This window comes from Falco cherrug, chromosome 9 (assembly GCF_023634085.1).
Source record: "Falco cherrug isolate bFalChe1 chromosome 9, bFalChe1.pri, whole genome shotgun sequence".
Lineage (NCBI taxonomy): Eukaryota > Metazoa > Chordata > Aves > Falconiformes > Falconidae > Falco > Falco cherrug.
Window position 1 is genome coordinate 27,759,448 of NC_073705.1, and position 13,941 is coordinate 27,773,388.

The 13,941-nt window shown below is 52.1% G+C and overlaps 1 protein-coding gene across 4 annotated transcripts; it reads right to left on the reverse strand.

Annotated features, from left to right (window-relative positions):
• Positions 1 to 292: 292 nt before the first annotated feature.
• MFSD13A (major facilitator superfamily domain containing 13A) lies at positions 293 to 13,922 on the reverse strand. 4 transcript variants are annotated; one of them, XM_055719702.1, is made up of 10 exons: positions 13,842 to 13,912; positions 9,210 to 9,330; positions 7,813 to 8,081; positions 7,265 to 7,344; positions 6,031 to 6,480; positions 5,002 to 5,119; positions 3,925 to 4,021; positions 3,013 to 3,184; positions 2,284 to 2,477; positions 293 to 2,063 (listed from the first exon to the last, which is right to left on the reverse strand). In XM_055719702.1, exons 3-10 carry the CDS (start codon positions 7,975 to 7,977, stop codon positions 1,810 to 1,812), a joined length of 1,530 nt encoding a protein of 509 aa, XP_055575677.1. In that variant the 5' UTR covers positions 7,978 to 8,081; positions 9,210 to 9,330; positions 13,842 to 13,912; the 3' UTR covers positions 293 to 1,809. The 4 variants fall into 4 exon arrangements, with proteins under 4 accessions (XP_055575677.1, XP_055575678.1, XP_055575680.1 ...); XM_055719703.1 differs by lacking the exon at positions 9,210 to 9,330 and having other exon boundaries at positions 13,842 to 13,922; XM_055719705.1 differs by lacking the exon at positions 6,031 to 6,480.
• Positions 13,923 to 13,941: the final 19 nt, after the last annotated feature.

A 13,941-nucleotide genomic window follows, 5' to 3' on the forward strand; every position in this document is an offset into this window, starting at 1 on the left:
GCCCCCAGCAGCAGCTGGGGAAGGAACGAGACAGGCCAGCCCGCAGGGCCTTCCAAAGCAGTAGGGGAACTGGCTTTGTCTCCCCAAAAAGGCCGGTGGCACACCAGCCCGCTCATCCCCTCTGCCCCTACAGAAACAGGGCCAAGCCCCAGCACAGTTTTGGTGGAGGGGAGCAGTCCCCTTTTCCCCTCTACAGCCACAGTTGCGCCCCTCCAGGACCACGTGAACCTAGCCAGTTAAGATCCACCAGCTAGCAAAAAAAAAAATATTGAAAAAAAAAATCACCCAGCAATATAGAAAAGATCATCTTTAATTTATGAAATGAAGAATCATTCTCAAACTTTGTTAGAAGTCACACAAATAACTTACGATTGAACCATGAAGAGCTACAGAAGCCTCACGGCAGGAATGTCTTGGTTCAAGACAGAAGGCAGCCGCGTCCTGAGGCAAGATGGCAGGTTTGTGGGCCGAGACCCCAGAGGGAACCTGGCACTAACAAAGAACAGCACATCCCTAAACACGCAACAGCTCTCAGAGGCTGCCTGCACGCCCCCTCCTGTGGGCACGCACAGGGGCAGAGCTCTGCTTTGGCACATCTCTCCTGCCTGACCCCAAATGCGCTGCAGGAAGGGGGAAGGCACTCCCTCACCTCAGGGATACCTTTGGTGACTACCTGCCCTGACAGCTCCCAGCCAAAACCGCGGAGATCAAACCACCCGCTCTCTTCCTTCGGTCCATGGCTCAGCAGCCAGATGAGGTGATCAAACTCGGGCACCCTTTCAAGCAGAGAGGAGCTGAGGTGCCTGCCTTTCCCCACAAATGTAAAAATCTCAACGCTGTGACTACCCACCCTTTCAGACAGGCTCAGAAGAGGAACGGAAGGCACAAAAGCAAAACCTGGTGCCTCCTCCAGGCTGTGCTCTCCCCTTGCAAGAGGGGAAGGCACCAGGCTGCCTCACTTGGTCACCTGCCACGGCCCTGGGCAGGGAGGCACTTCCATCAGCTTGGTTCAGGATTGGTTCCCTGACCTCAGCCCCGTAGCCCCAGCCAGCACAGCAGCGTGACAGTGCTGACTGGAAGGGGCTGTGCAGGGGAGAGGAGGCTTAAACACGGGTGACAGGGTGCAGATGAGATGTTCCAGCTCAAGGCTCTGAGCCCAGTTCAAGGCCATTGCCTTTTCCCAGCCCAGCAACTACCCAGTCCCTCTGTAAGGCCACGAAGGAGGGAGCCTCAGCATAAAACCAGCATGGCCAGAAGACCCTGGGAACAAGAAATGCCTAAAAGCAGATTTGGTCCAAGAACCACAGCACTGTATGTGGGAGGGGTTGTGCCAGCTACTGGGAAAGGCCTTCAGGGTCCTCACCCCTGCTCCTGCTGTCCTGCAATCGCTGCCTCGGTCACTTGGTCCCTCAGGAGCCCCCCCCGACTCCACTCCCCAAAGCTGCAGGGCTCCAGCTAGGAGGAACTCCCTGTGCGGTCTCCTCCTGCCCAGGCAGAGGCCGACATGTCTCTACCACACACTGCAACCCAGCACCTCCCTGCTGGGGTGAGGAGCCCTCTGCTCCCTGCGACAGGCCAGGATAAAACGTTCTTGCTCCTGTGGCCAAGCAATCTATCCCCAGACCCTCACATGCTGAACTTCTCTGCCTTCCCCAGCAACCACCTCCTGGAATGAGTAAACATTGGCATTACAGCATTTCACAGTTGATCTGTAAACATCGGGCTTTCTCAGCCCGCCATCCCTGGTGCTTAGCCTGCAGTCCTGCACCAGCCTGGAACCAGCAACACCCCGGGGACTCAGGCACCCCCCTAGATCGTTTTGACCTCTGGTGCTTGGCCTTGCATCAGGCTTTGGCGCTGAGCCTTCACCCTCTGGAGACGCTTCCCGTGCAAGCTGAACTGAGACCAGCTGAGGAGCTGCAGCAGCGCACATGTGATGGGTACGAAGACGAGGAGGTAAAAGCAGCCCTGTCGAAGAGTTGGCTCCAAGGCTGCGGCAGACTCTAGCTTCGGCTGGGCACTCACCACATTGCTCAAGGGGTTGCGCTGGAAGATGTCATAGCCTGGTGTCAGAGAAGAGTTTGTGAGACTGGGGACAGTGGGGATGAACCCTCCCTCATCCATTCTCTCTGAGTGACTGGCCTTGGAGATGCAGAGACCAGGCACAGCTTAGCAACTGCAAGAGCCCTCTGCACCCACCCAGGGCACAGGATGTGGTGGAGGACACTGAACTCACAAGTCTGCCCTCTCCTGCCCCACTGCTTTCCCCAGGAGCATCCTTACCTGTGTACGCACAGAGCAGCCAGGTGCCAATCAGAGGGGCAAAGGTCTGGCCCGGCTTGGTGACCAGAGCCACCATCCCAAAGAGCAGCGCTGAGGCTGCCTGCTTCCTACGGTTCAGGACTAGATCCTCATCCACCAAGTCAGTGACTACCAGGTTGAGCAACTTACAGGTCCCCTCCGTGAACACCCGGTTGCTGCAGAACAACAGGCAAAGTACAAAGAGGGACATCAAGAAATGACAGGAGTAGGTGGGAGATCAGAGAACATCGAGAACGGTTCCCTCACATTTAAAATAAGAATTTCAGAAGCCCTGGTTACAGGAGGGGAACACTGCTAGCAATAAGCTTTGTGGTACACAAGCAATGCCTTGACCTGCCACACAGACAGGCCTGAGTACAGGACATGCTGGCCCAGTGGCTAACGGGCAGCTGCAGCACACACTGGGGGCTATCACCTCAGGCAGGCTACCGAGGAGACGAGCTTGGCTCAGCAGCTGGGAAAGGCTGCTGCAGGCTGCTGCCAGCCCTTGGGTCTCTGTCCTCCTGAGCACAGCCAGCCGATTTGGCAGCGATCCATCCCATGCTTGGATGCTATGAGAGCTGGAAGCCACATGGCTTCTGTGTGACCCTAGCTACTGTTCCCTGCCTGCCACTCCTTCGTAAAACAGAGACAAGTCATTTCCCTTCCCAGGTGGCAGGGGAAGCAAGTGCTGCCTGCCTGCCTGCCTACCTGGCAATGAAGATGCAGAGCAGATACACCTGATCAGGTCCTGCCAGGAGCATGACAACACTGAGAGCCAGCTTCAGGAAGAAGAGTCCTCGCACCACAGCATAAACCCCACAGCGGCGGCAGAGGGACAGGAAGTAGAGGTTGTTGAGATGAGGGGCAATGTAGGAAACGCCTGAGAAGCAACAGAGGCACAAACAGCTTGAGGGACTTTCAGTATCCACCATGCACCCAGGACCAATACTGAGAGAGAAAACAAGGCTGGCTATTGCCAGCAGGGCTGTTGGGGACACAGTACAGAATAGCCCCTGTGCACATACAGAAGGCTGCAGCAGATTTACTCAGTGGCTTTGTGGCACAGCACACACTCTTCCTACAGAGGGAGGCCACCTTCTGTCAGCCTCGTGGGCAGGAAGGAACAAAAGACTTTGCCATTGTCACGCAAGGACTGCAACTCAGCCCTGGAGGAGAAATAAGAGGGACAGGACAGTGTGACCAGACCTGGCCACATAGAACCCTCCCAGGGTAATTCTAGGACCACTGCCCACAAATCTGTGGCAGCCCAGAAATGGTCACAGAGGGAAAGGGATTAAATTCAGGGCTGCAGTCTCTGCTGCATCCTGGGGACACTATCTGGCAGCCACTAATGTCAGAGCAATACCTCCATGGAGTCTAGGCCAGAGTCCAGCACACTGGTCTTGCCTTCACTAGAAAAGGCTCCAGGTTACTGCTGCGCCCAGGAAGGATGACTTGGAGGTCCCAGGGAAGCATGTGGGGCGTGTGCATGTGTGAATCTTACAGCCCAGAGACCAACATGTGAGCACACCTCTCACCAGACAGAGTCTGGGAAAAGTGAATCAAGACTCAGGCCAGGTCCTAACCCAGCTGCTCCCTCCAGTCCCACCTGAGACTCACCAAGCAGGAAGGATCCAGTCGAGACAGATATCTGGTCTGACAGCAGGTGCTCCAGGAACAGAGGGAAGAAGTTGCTGTTAAAGTGGCAGTGAAAAACCTGTGAAGGCAGCATGCAGATGAGCTGGTCAGCAGAACAGCAGTAAGAGAGAACAGAAAAAGCTAACAGCCCTCTGGGCTCTGTTATCCTAAGAGCCCTGTGCCAGGGGACCATGCAGGGCGGGCCTGGGGTACTTCAGCAGAGCAAGAGCTTGGCTGCGGAGATCACAACACTGTAGGCTGAGACTGCAAAGCTGCAACACCACCAGCTATGCCCACTGCCTGCCTGGAGTCAGTACTGCTTCCCAGCTGCCCAGGCACCTGCTCAGCACACCGTGCTGCTGGCGCAGGCAGGGCAAGGAGGTGACAGCAGTGACCACAAAGCCTTGGAGGAGGCAGTGGCACAGCAGGAGGGAGAAGGCAGCTGTCTGAGGACACGGATAAGGCAAACAAAAAGCCCTGAACGCAAAGATGCAGATGAGCATCAAAAGCCTGCCTGAGGGGAACTGAGGGATCCCCAGAGAGATGAGAGTTGTGACTGCAGCGCACAATGCTGGGCAGGTTGCCGGCATTTGGTAGTAATCACTGAAAAGGATGAAGAACAGAAATGGCAAAAGCTAGCTGGGAGGTGGATCCAGCTGGACAGTGAGAACAGTGATGTGAGCCTCGGGAAAGCAGAACGGAGGAGCCTGTGCTGACAGCCACGCCAGCAAACTGCACTCCTGAACTCGCTCCCACCATGAGGTCAGGCCTTGCGCTTCTGCACCCCAGATGGGCTGCACAGAGCTCAGCCAGCCCCCGTAATCCAGCCTACGCTGCAGACAGAGGAAGGAGCACCCCACAGCTTAGGAAGTATCCTTGAGTCACAAGCAGGGAGAGTGGCTACCAGCTGCTGAATCAGCCAGCATGTGCAGGAGGCTCCAAGAAAGAAATGGGTGCTGGACGCACCTCTGCCCTTCCTGGGGAACTCACATACTGCTGAATCGCCAGAACAGCCAGAGCCAGTGCTCACCCCCTGAATCACATCACTGCTGTGCCTACCTGGATGAGGTTCATGCAGACAAACCAGAGGAAGTTGCGGTGACGGGAGAGCTGCTGGAGATACTCTGCTAGGGTGATCCTCTTCTCCTGGGGGACAGAGAGTTTCTCAATGCACAGCCTAAACAGAGAGGAGGGGAAAAAAAGCAACCATAAATCCCTCACACCAAGCAGCAGAGAGCCCCCAGCTCTCCCTGTATAGATGTAGAGCTGTCTCCCCTCAGCTCCCATCCCAACCTTCCCCCTCCCTGGGCCAAGTCAAACCAGCAGAATCTACAACATTTGCTTATTGCTAGCAAGAAGAACAGGCAACAGGTCTTCCAAAGAACGTGTCTTCTGAATCCAAAATTTGGATTTCTGTCCATAAAAGCATTCTCCTCTTATTAGCCATTTCACTACGCATACGCTCCCCTTTCAGATCCTGTGGTTAGCTCACCTGGCAGATCTCATGAGGATCTGCTGTGTTACTACAGCACAATGCTGGCAGCTCATAACAAGAGACAAGTGAGGCAGCCCAAGGAAAAGCAAGAGAGCTGAACGGGGAAAACCAGCTGCATCGTGGCCTACCAACAGCCCAACCACTATCAGGTAGCTAAAGCCAGCAAAAGGGTAAGAGACATTCGTTTGTCCAGCTCCATAGGAAATGGGCAGCAAGGTGGTCTCATGCTCAAGCAGGAATGCTTTCATAAGCTGTTTCTGACATTTTGCCACTCACAGACCTCACTGGGTGCTCTAGATATTAACTCATTTCATGTTCCAAACACTGGATGGCCACACAGCAGGTCAAGGCTCTGCCTCCAGTTTGGGCCAGGGGTGTCACAATACAGTTTTGTCCTATTCTCAGAGGGCCTTAGAAGCCAGTGTGACAGAGGTGATTCTGAAAAGTGTATCAACAGACAAGAACCACAGATGATTAGCAAAAGTCTGCCTCGTCCTGGATCTTCCCACACATTTAGTTTGCCGCGGTGCATAACAGAACTCTACAGATCTATGCCAGGCGTTTGGCCCTGGTGCAGAATTGGTGACACTTACTCTTTTAGGGTTGATTCCTCATCCCATTTCACTTTCCCATCAGCCTCAAACCGCTGGCGGAGCAGCTGTGTGGACAGGGTAAAACCAGTGATGGAGCAGAGGGCCAGCACGATGCAAAATATGCGAAAGGAAAAGAAGTCCTCTTTGTTCCACACTGCGTAGGACATGAAGACAGAGAGGGAGCCTATGGCACTGAAGAGGGAGCAGTAGAAGTTGAGGCTAGTCCTGTCTTTTGCTGAAACAGCCAGGTCTGCGAGCAAGGCGTTGTGATGGAGGTCAACCATGGTGAGAAAGCTGTCGTACATGCAAAGGCAAAGAAGGAACTGCAAACCGGGATGAGCCCAGGCAACCCAGAAAGCCAGGAAAGAGATGGCAAAGAGGGGGCCATTGTGGCTTAGCACTCTGAGCCTCTTCAGAACTACTTTGGGGGAGGAAATCTCTGCTCCTGGCCTGCAACAGAAGACAAAAACTTCAGACACCTGGACAAAACCCTGCATGTATTCTCCCTCTCAAGGAAGTCTTTTAAGTGGCGTACACATAAACGCAGCTTTTGCTCATGCAACAAGCACCCACATCGGGTATCTTCTCAGCTAATATGTGACTACACTGTAACTATGTGTTTAAGAAGGCCAAAAAACATGAAGGGATTTTTTGCTCTCCAGAGCAAGTCTCTTCCTGATAGTGCTGCACTGCCTGTGCTTCGCACAATACAAATTATTTCAATGAGTACTTGAAGTTTTCACTAGTTGCAGGAAGCCACACCGTGATTTCCATTAAAAGCCTGACATAAATACATGAGAAATGCTAATGGCCAACAGTCATCCATGACCCAAGGAGTTTGGGAACAACTGGTCTGAGGTATTCCACATAGAAAAAAATTGTCTTTTCCCCCCCTGTGTCTCCCAAACGATGTACAGACACTCTCCAACACCCCACGAAGAGGCTTGCTCATACAGCAGGGTCTTGAGATTTCAGACACCCATATTTTAGGTTCTGTACCATTCATGATGTTAAGGATTAGGGTCATGTCAACCGGATAGATGTGTGACTTCCTTTACACAGCCAGGTACTGAAATAACGTGCAAAGAGCACTGAACTTCAAAGAGAGGTATTTAATAGTTCCGTGCCCCAGAAACCATTCTCACACTATCATTTTAAAGCTGCCAATTTCAGAACCTCTCCCCCCGAGACTAAACAACTTCCCAGCCTCTACTGGAAGTGGAATTTAACTTACTGCTGTGCGCTAAGGAACACTCGGTCACTCAGCCAGCCAAACAGAGGGTCATTGAGGCTGTTCCAGATCAGAAACACTGTCTGGGAAAGAAAGCAGGACAGTGAAACAAATCACAGGACAAGTCCCACAAGGACACGGTTCTGTTACTGAAGCAAGCAGTGTTGAGCTGACATGGTGAACCAGCAGGAACCACCCCAGCACACCTTCCCTGTCCCACCACTGTTCTAGGACTCCTCTGTCTGGAGCAACTGTCATATTAACACAACAAGGCCAGTGGTTTTCCCTGCTTGTGAAACACCCCAACACCCCCAGAGGAAAGGCAGTCTTAAGAACAAAGTCTCTGGGGCTTCTCTCCTACTTTGTTCTATCTTTATACAAGCAGGCAAAACTGAAAAGCCCAAGTTAACACTCAGAAGGCTCCCCCCTTGCTCCCTCTCCAAAGGGGAATGCTGCTGTTAAAACTAACACTCTTCACACTTCTGGCAAGGAGCAGTCTTGGTTTCACAATTACTTACTCAAGAGGGCAAAGGCCTATGGAAAAGACTAACCTCTCCTATCCAAAAGGACAGTTTATCAATCTTGTAAACAGAGACAAAGGTGTCCACGTAGTACAGGAGGAACACGTTGTGCAAAATGGAAACAAACAGCGACAGGGACCCGTAGATCACTGCAGTGGGCCAATGAAAAAGACAAGCCAACAGCCGCAACCCCATGTTGGTGCAGTCGGTGTTCAGCTCTCTTGATCACCTCCATGTCAGATGGGATGTCTTCTCCCAACACCTGCTACATCTTTGTTGGGGCCAATCCATTGTTGCTCCTGCAGAAGAGAAAAAACAAAATGAAACCAGGTTCAGTTTCTTGAATGAACTAAAGTTGAATCAAATTAATTGGTAAATCTTCGCCTGCAGAGATCAGAATTCACATTGCTTTGAGGAGCTGTTCAAAAGTGGATTGGAGGGGATTTAAGAGAAAGGCTGTCTGCTGCACTAAAGGTGTTTCATTAAGCCGAGGCCAGGCTGCGGCTCCCAGGGTACAGGAGACCCTGGTGAGCAGGTTGCCCTGTCCTTTACCCTGTAATGGTCTTTGTTATCCAGCAAGCAGCGAATTAGCTCCTTACAGCTCTTTAAAGGCAAGGTCACAAGAGGAATCCAGCTAGACAGCTGTAAACAAAGTAGCCTTCAGAAAACACACCTAGTCACTGACATTTTTAGGTAGCAGTGTAAATTTTTAGGCAAATAAGAATGACAACAGCTGTGATGTAATCCCACACGTGCATACTGCTTTCCCCAGGCAGTCACAGCTGAGCACACCTGGGGCTCAGACAGGAGTTATTTATGGCAAGCAGTGTTGCTGCTTTGTGGCATGAAAGAGTCATGACCAGAACATGATGGCATGCAATAGACATGCTGCCATCGTGCGATAAAGGCAACTCAGCAGCTCTTCAGCTCGTCTTGGTGCAGCTTGAATTTTAGGATCAAGTCTCTGAAATAAAGATGCTTTGGTCTGGACAGCAATACGTATGGAAAGAAAACAAGCAGAAACATCAGCCTGTTAGCAGAACAAGTTGCTGTATGTTCACAAGGGGCTGAGGTGTGAGGGGAGGACTCCTCACAACAGCACTGACTGGAGATCACAGCCAGGAGGCAGGACCACCATCCCTCCACGATGCACTCTATAGTGCCTTTCAGGCCGGGCCCCCTCTCACACACAAGTTGCTACAAAGGCAAAACACAAGGCACCTCTTCAGAGGCACTCAAGTATCTGGTGAGATGTTAAGTCAGTGTAAGTCAGTGTAAGTCAGCTTCTCCAGCCCGTGCCATCATAAGAAAGCTTGTTCACAGCATATGCATGACGGGTGACAACAAGGTCGCTATCTTAACACTCAAAAGCAAGATAAAGGGTGGGAAGTCACTCCCATTTCAGTCCTCCAGGGTTCCGCACTCACCCGACTCAGATGCATCGTGGGGACTTCACCAGGCAGGATAAGAATGAGCACAGCAGAAACGGGAAACTACGCACCAAGCCAGCCTCCTCCGGCTTGCAACATCAGCTACACCAAGTCCAAGCTGAAGATCAAGGGGAAGAATAATCAACTGGGTACGAAACCTGATGAAACACCAGTCCCATTCAGCATTTCCCAGAAGCCGTGAGTCTGACCACTTCTAGGCAAGATTAGAAAAACAAAAATAACTGTCTGCTCTGCCTAGCCCAAGGAATTCCTTGTAAAAGAGCTGGAACAGCATTTGTTCCAATCAATTACATCACTGGATTGAAACTGCACATCGGCTCCACTCCCAGCCAAAGCACTAGACCTCAACTGGATCCAACTGCAGAGCCCTCGTGGAGCTAAGCATTCTGCATCCGCACCATGCCAAACCCCACAGCCAAATAAAAGGAAGACACTGCTCAGAGAGGAATTCAGCCAGACAATGAACTTCCATAGGTGTAATTGAAGACAGACAAGCCTCAAAGGGAAATTGCATGTTGTATGGTCATGAATTGAAAAGGAATCAAGAATTTGTGATGTATAAAGATAAAGGTTAGGAAGAAGGGAGAGCTAAGCCAACTGACCCACGGATGAGTCCTCTGTCTCTCACCAAGAGCCTTCTACAGAGGACTGGATCAAGGTCAGACGAAGCCACCAGAGTGCTGGGCACCCTCGTGCATGGGATGGAGAACAAGCAGACAGCACCATTTTGCACCACATGAAACCTCAGCGTATCCAGACCTTGACCACTGCGTGCACACCTAACCTCGCTACAAACTTCCCAAGACACAGAAATGAGGTAGACCAAAGAAGGGCAACTAACCTGAGCAAGGGACTGGGGCAGCTGCCTGCTAAGGAAAGACTAAACAGCGGGGACTCTTCACGCAGAGAGGAAAGGCACGTGAAGGGGGACACAAGCGAGGTGCCCTGCTAGGGCAATTCTTAACCTGGGAGTTGACTTTGCTAACCAAAGCCTATTTGAAAGCAAAGCCTGCTCAGGGCTTGGTCCTTAGCGCTGCACTTTACACTGTACCCATCCAAACGATGCTTCACTCAGCACACGTTGCACAAACCACAGCTGAAGTTTCCAGAGACACCTCATCATTTATATGCCGAAGCGCTGTTTAAAGAAGGTGCAGTTCCACTTCCTCCTTCTCCCTTGTCACTCCCTCACAGATGTGCAACCCTTCCAGCCAGCTGACGTTTCTAAGTGATTTCACTTTGCTGGGATAATTGTTAGGTCATTTTATATGTATTTTCTCTCCCCTCCCCATCTGCAAACGCGCAGATGAAAAGAAAAAAAAAATCATAGCTGTCCATAAAAAGTAGATTTTGCTTCTACATCCAAAGCTCTGCCGTTATTTAAGCTTGCCACACTGGTATTTTCATAACCTTTTCCTTGGGATGGAGAATTACTCATGGAGTATGTCAGAACTTGTCAACATTAGGCTTTAAGTAGTAATGGGAAAATGAGCTGCAGGAGGGAATAGCTATCATTCATTCATGCTGAACTTCTAACGCACAGTCATAAAGCAACAAGCTCATAAATTAGAAAGCAACTAGCCTTTATTTGAGAAACTTCCACCTCCGCATATGACATCTGGCTTCTGACAGTGACGTTTGCAGATCGTATCTTTTTGAGAAGGACATTTGAATACTGGCTACCAGGAAAGCACTGCTTTTGTTTGAGAGTGCTGGCGTATAGTGCCTGGAAACACACCACAGTTTGGGGCTCGCACATCTGCTCTAACTTCCTAGCCAGCTCACAGCTGGATTCACCAGTCATTGTGTCCCATGGCAATTCAGCAACCCTCTGGCCTTACAACAAGGCTGAGGTCAGTTGTACTGAGTTGGCAGCAGAGCCATATATGTGAGTCTTGGCCTGAGCCAGTCTTTTAAGCAGGGCCAGATGATTCCTATATGCAGAAGCTGCCATCCAGGAACCTGAAACAGTCATCTGCAGACATGACTGCAGTAACTGGATGACTCTCCCGTCCATTCTCCACTATGTGGGTAATGCAAGCTGGAATATCCCAAGTAATACTTCGGGATACATCTAAGTTTGCTCCAGTTGTGACTACACTGCCTCTGCTACATGTTATGGATTTTCAGTGGCTTACTAGCTAAAGCAGAGGGCCAGACAGATATACCAGCACTGTGTCTCTGCATCTGCAACACAATAAATCCATCAGCTGGATCAACCACCCAAGAGGGGACTATTTCTACACATTTGTCATGGCCAGACAGGACTGGGCTGCTGGCAGTCCAGCCTCCTTCACAGGGAAGCTGGGCTGGAGCTGCACCCATGAAAGAGCTGATGCCCCATGACCCAGCACAGCACAGCACCTGATGCTGGGCACGTCAATTTCTCCCAGACCCTGTAAGTGACATTCTCAGCCAGCAGAAAGTCATGGATGTCTTCTCTGGCCACACTTACCTGTCAGTGACAAGTCTGTTTTGTGGGCACAAACCAGGTTCTGCACACTCCTTCCCACCCCACACACGGTATCCCAGGAGGCCTCCAAAGCACAGACACCTCAGAGGGTCCTGACCCCACGGAGCTACTTAAGATTCTGGCAGGACTCTGTTCAGTAAAAAGTGGAATCCCCCCACAGAGCTATTTCACCGAACCAAAGCGAAAAGTCTCCCCTTAAACAAAACAAAGTCTCAAAATTCTATTCCTATCACAGGAAAGCTCCTACCTAGACACATAATCCACAAAATTTAGGCTCCTCTGACCAAAATTGGATCCTGTGCGCTCTCTTAGAGGTGAATATCTCTCCAAGACTCAGTTTTTCCACCATACTACTGAAATCCTAATGCCATGTTTCCTCAGATAATCCACTTGCTAACGGAGAGTCTCGAGGGAACACCACACACCGTCCCACGTGAAACATTAACAAACTCTCCAACAGCAGACTCCCAGGAGCCTGGTATCTGAACAGTAAAGCAATGAAGCCTTTGAAAACCCGATACCACCTGGATCAGGCAAGGAAACATACCACTTTGAGGAGGCCATGAGGGCGTTTCCCGGTATTGTTTACCAATCCAACAATCACAGATGTCTCAGTATTATAAGAGGTTTGGTAACACCCTTCTTATTACAGGCAATCAGGTGCTTCCGTCACTCCTGCAGAGTTCACACACATAAACAGAACTGCCACATATACAGCAATTAATGTCTTGAACCAGCTGGTAGTTTCTGTGGAGCTGTGTTCCAGCTGAGCAATCTTGTTAAATCAGATCTCATTCCCTAATGAGATTACAAGGTTCGTTAATAGAGGTAACGAGGTAGATCTCATAGTCTCGGAACTTGGTAAGGCATTTAACTTAACAGCACGTGACACCCCTTTTCTAAACAATTCATCGTTTTACAGTGTAAGGAATGTATGTTAGCTGTATTAAAAAATTGGTTCTCCACGATGCTACTGTCAATATAAACTCTAATCCTGTAGTGGACTTCACAGCCCTGGTATGGGAACCATTGCCAGGTAATTCTGGCCTCAAATTATAGATTTGGAAGTATATATGAAACCCTTATTGAAAACAACCAGCAAGAGTGGAACCACAGAAGCTAGAAGGTGGGATTACTACACAGATACTACCCGTTCTTCTTAAGCCTTAATAGGAAGCACCCGGTGAGAAGCACTTACTACTCTGCCGAAGTACAGCAACTGGGAGTTTTGCTACACCTCTCCATCTTCTCACCAGGGAGACTTTTCACCTACAAACCTTTCCCCAGCACCCCTGCTTCAGCCACAAGCCCACACACTGCTAACCGAAGGGCTGAAGGAAGCCCAGCTCCCAAGGCCACCAGAGAGCTCTGTGGCGTTTCAGCTTGAAGAACACAGCGCCAGGTCACAGCTAGAGCACCTGGCGTCCCGTGTGCGGGAGGGCATGCAGGGCGCCCGGCCATGCCTGCCAAGCGAGGCCAGAGCTGGGGACGCCACTTCCCCGGGCACTGAGAGGACAAGCCCAAGCAGAGGTGCCACCGCCGTCCGCAGGGTCCCTCCGTGTTAAGGGGAAGCCTAACAGCCCCGGCAGAGGAAGGGGCAGCCAGGCAGGGGCACTGCCACCCTTGCGCGGCGGGCTCCCGCTCCGGCTCCGTGGCGGTGGAGAGCCTGCTTGGGGTTGTGCTGTGAGGTGACAGGAAGGTGTGACAGGGACATGGCGACCACAGCTCCGCTCCACACCTCCAGGCAGGGTGGGGCAGTACCAGGGCCCCCTCTCAGGGTCCCGGCGCCAGACCCCGACCCGCTCCAGAGAGGGCGAGAGCAGAGGCCACGGCTCACGGGCAGGGACAGCAGGGAGGGAGGGACGAATGGCACCCCCCGGGCCCGCGCGGGCCCGTCCGGAGTGCCGGGGGGAGGCACACGCCAGAGCTCTACCAGTGCCGGAGGGGGGGAACCCCGCACGGGCGGCCCACGCCGCGGGGGTGGATCCCCACCCCACCCGGACGGCCCCGCTGCGCTGAGGGAGGGGCTCCCCCATCCCGCCCGGGCGGCCCTGCTGCAGGCAGGGAGACAAACCCTAGCCAGCACCGGGGCGGCAGAGGCACGGCACCGCACCCGTCCCCTCAGCGCCTCCTACCTGCGTCCGTTACCGGCGCTGCCCTCCCCGCTCCGCCGCCGAACGGCAGGTCTGCGCACGCGCACCTAGCGGCCTCCCGCCCCCGCCCCGCGGCCATCTT

What these genes read in the sequence shown, in the direction of transcription:
- MFSD13A (XM_055719703.1), bottom strand. Translation starts at nt 7,977, where the DNA reads ATGGGGTTGCGGCTGTTGGCTTGTCTTTTTCATTGGCCCACTGCAGTG. An exon ending in GAGGAATCAACCCTAAAAGA is followed by an intron (nt 5,120 to 6,030) that starts GTAAGTGTCACC and finishes CTCTCTGTTTAG; the next exon opens with GCTGTGCATTGAGAAACTCT. An exon ending in GCTGCTCTGTGCGTACACAG is followed by an intron (nt 2,064 to 2,283) that starts GTAAGGATGCTC and finishes CTCTGACACCAG; the next exon opens with GCTATGACATCTTCCAGCGC.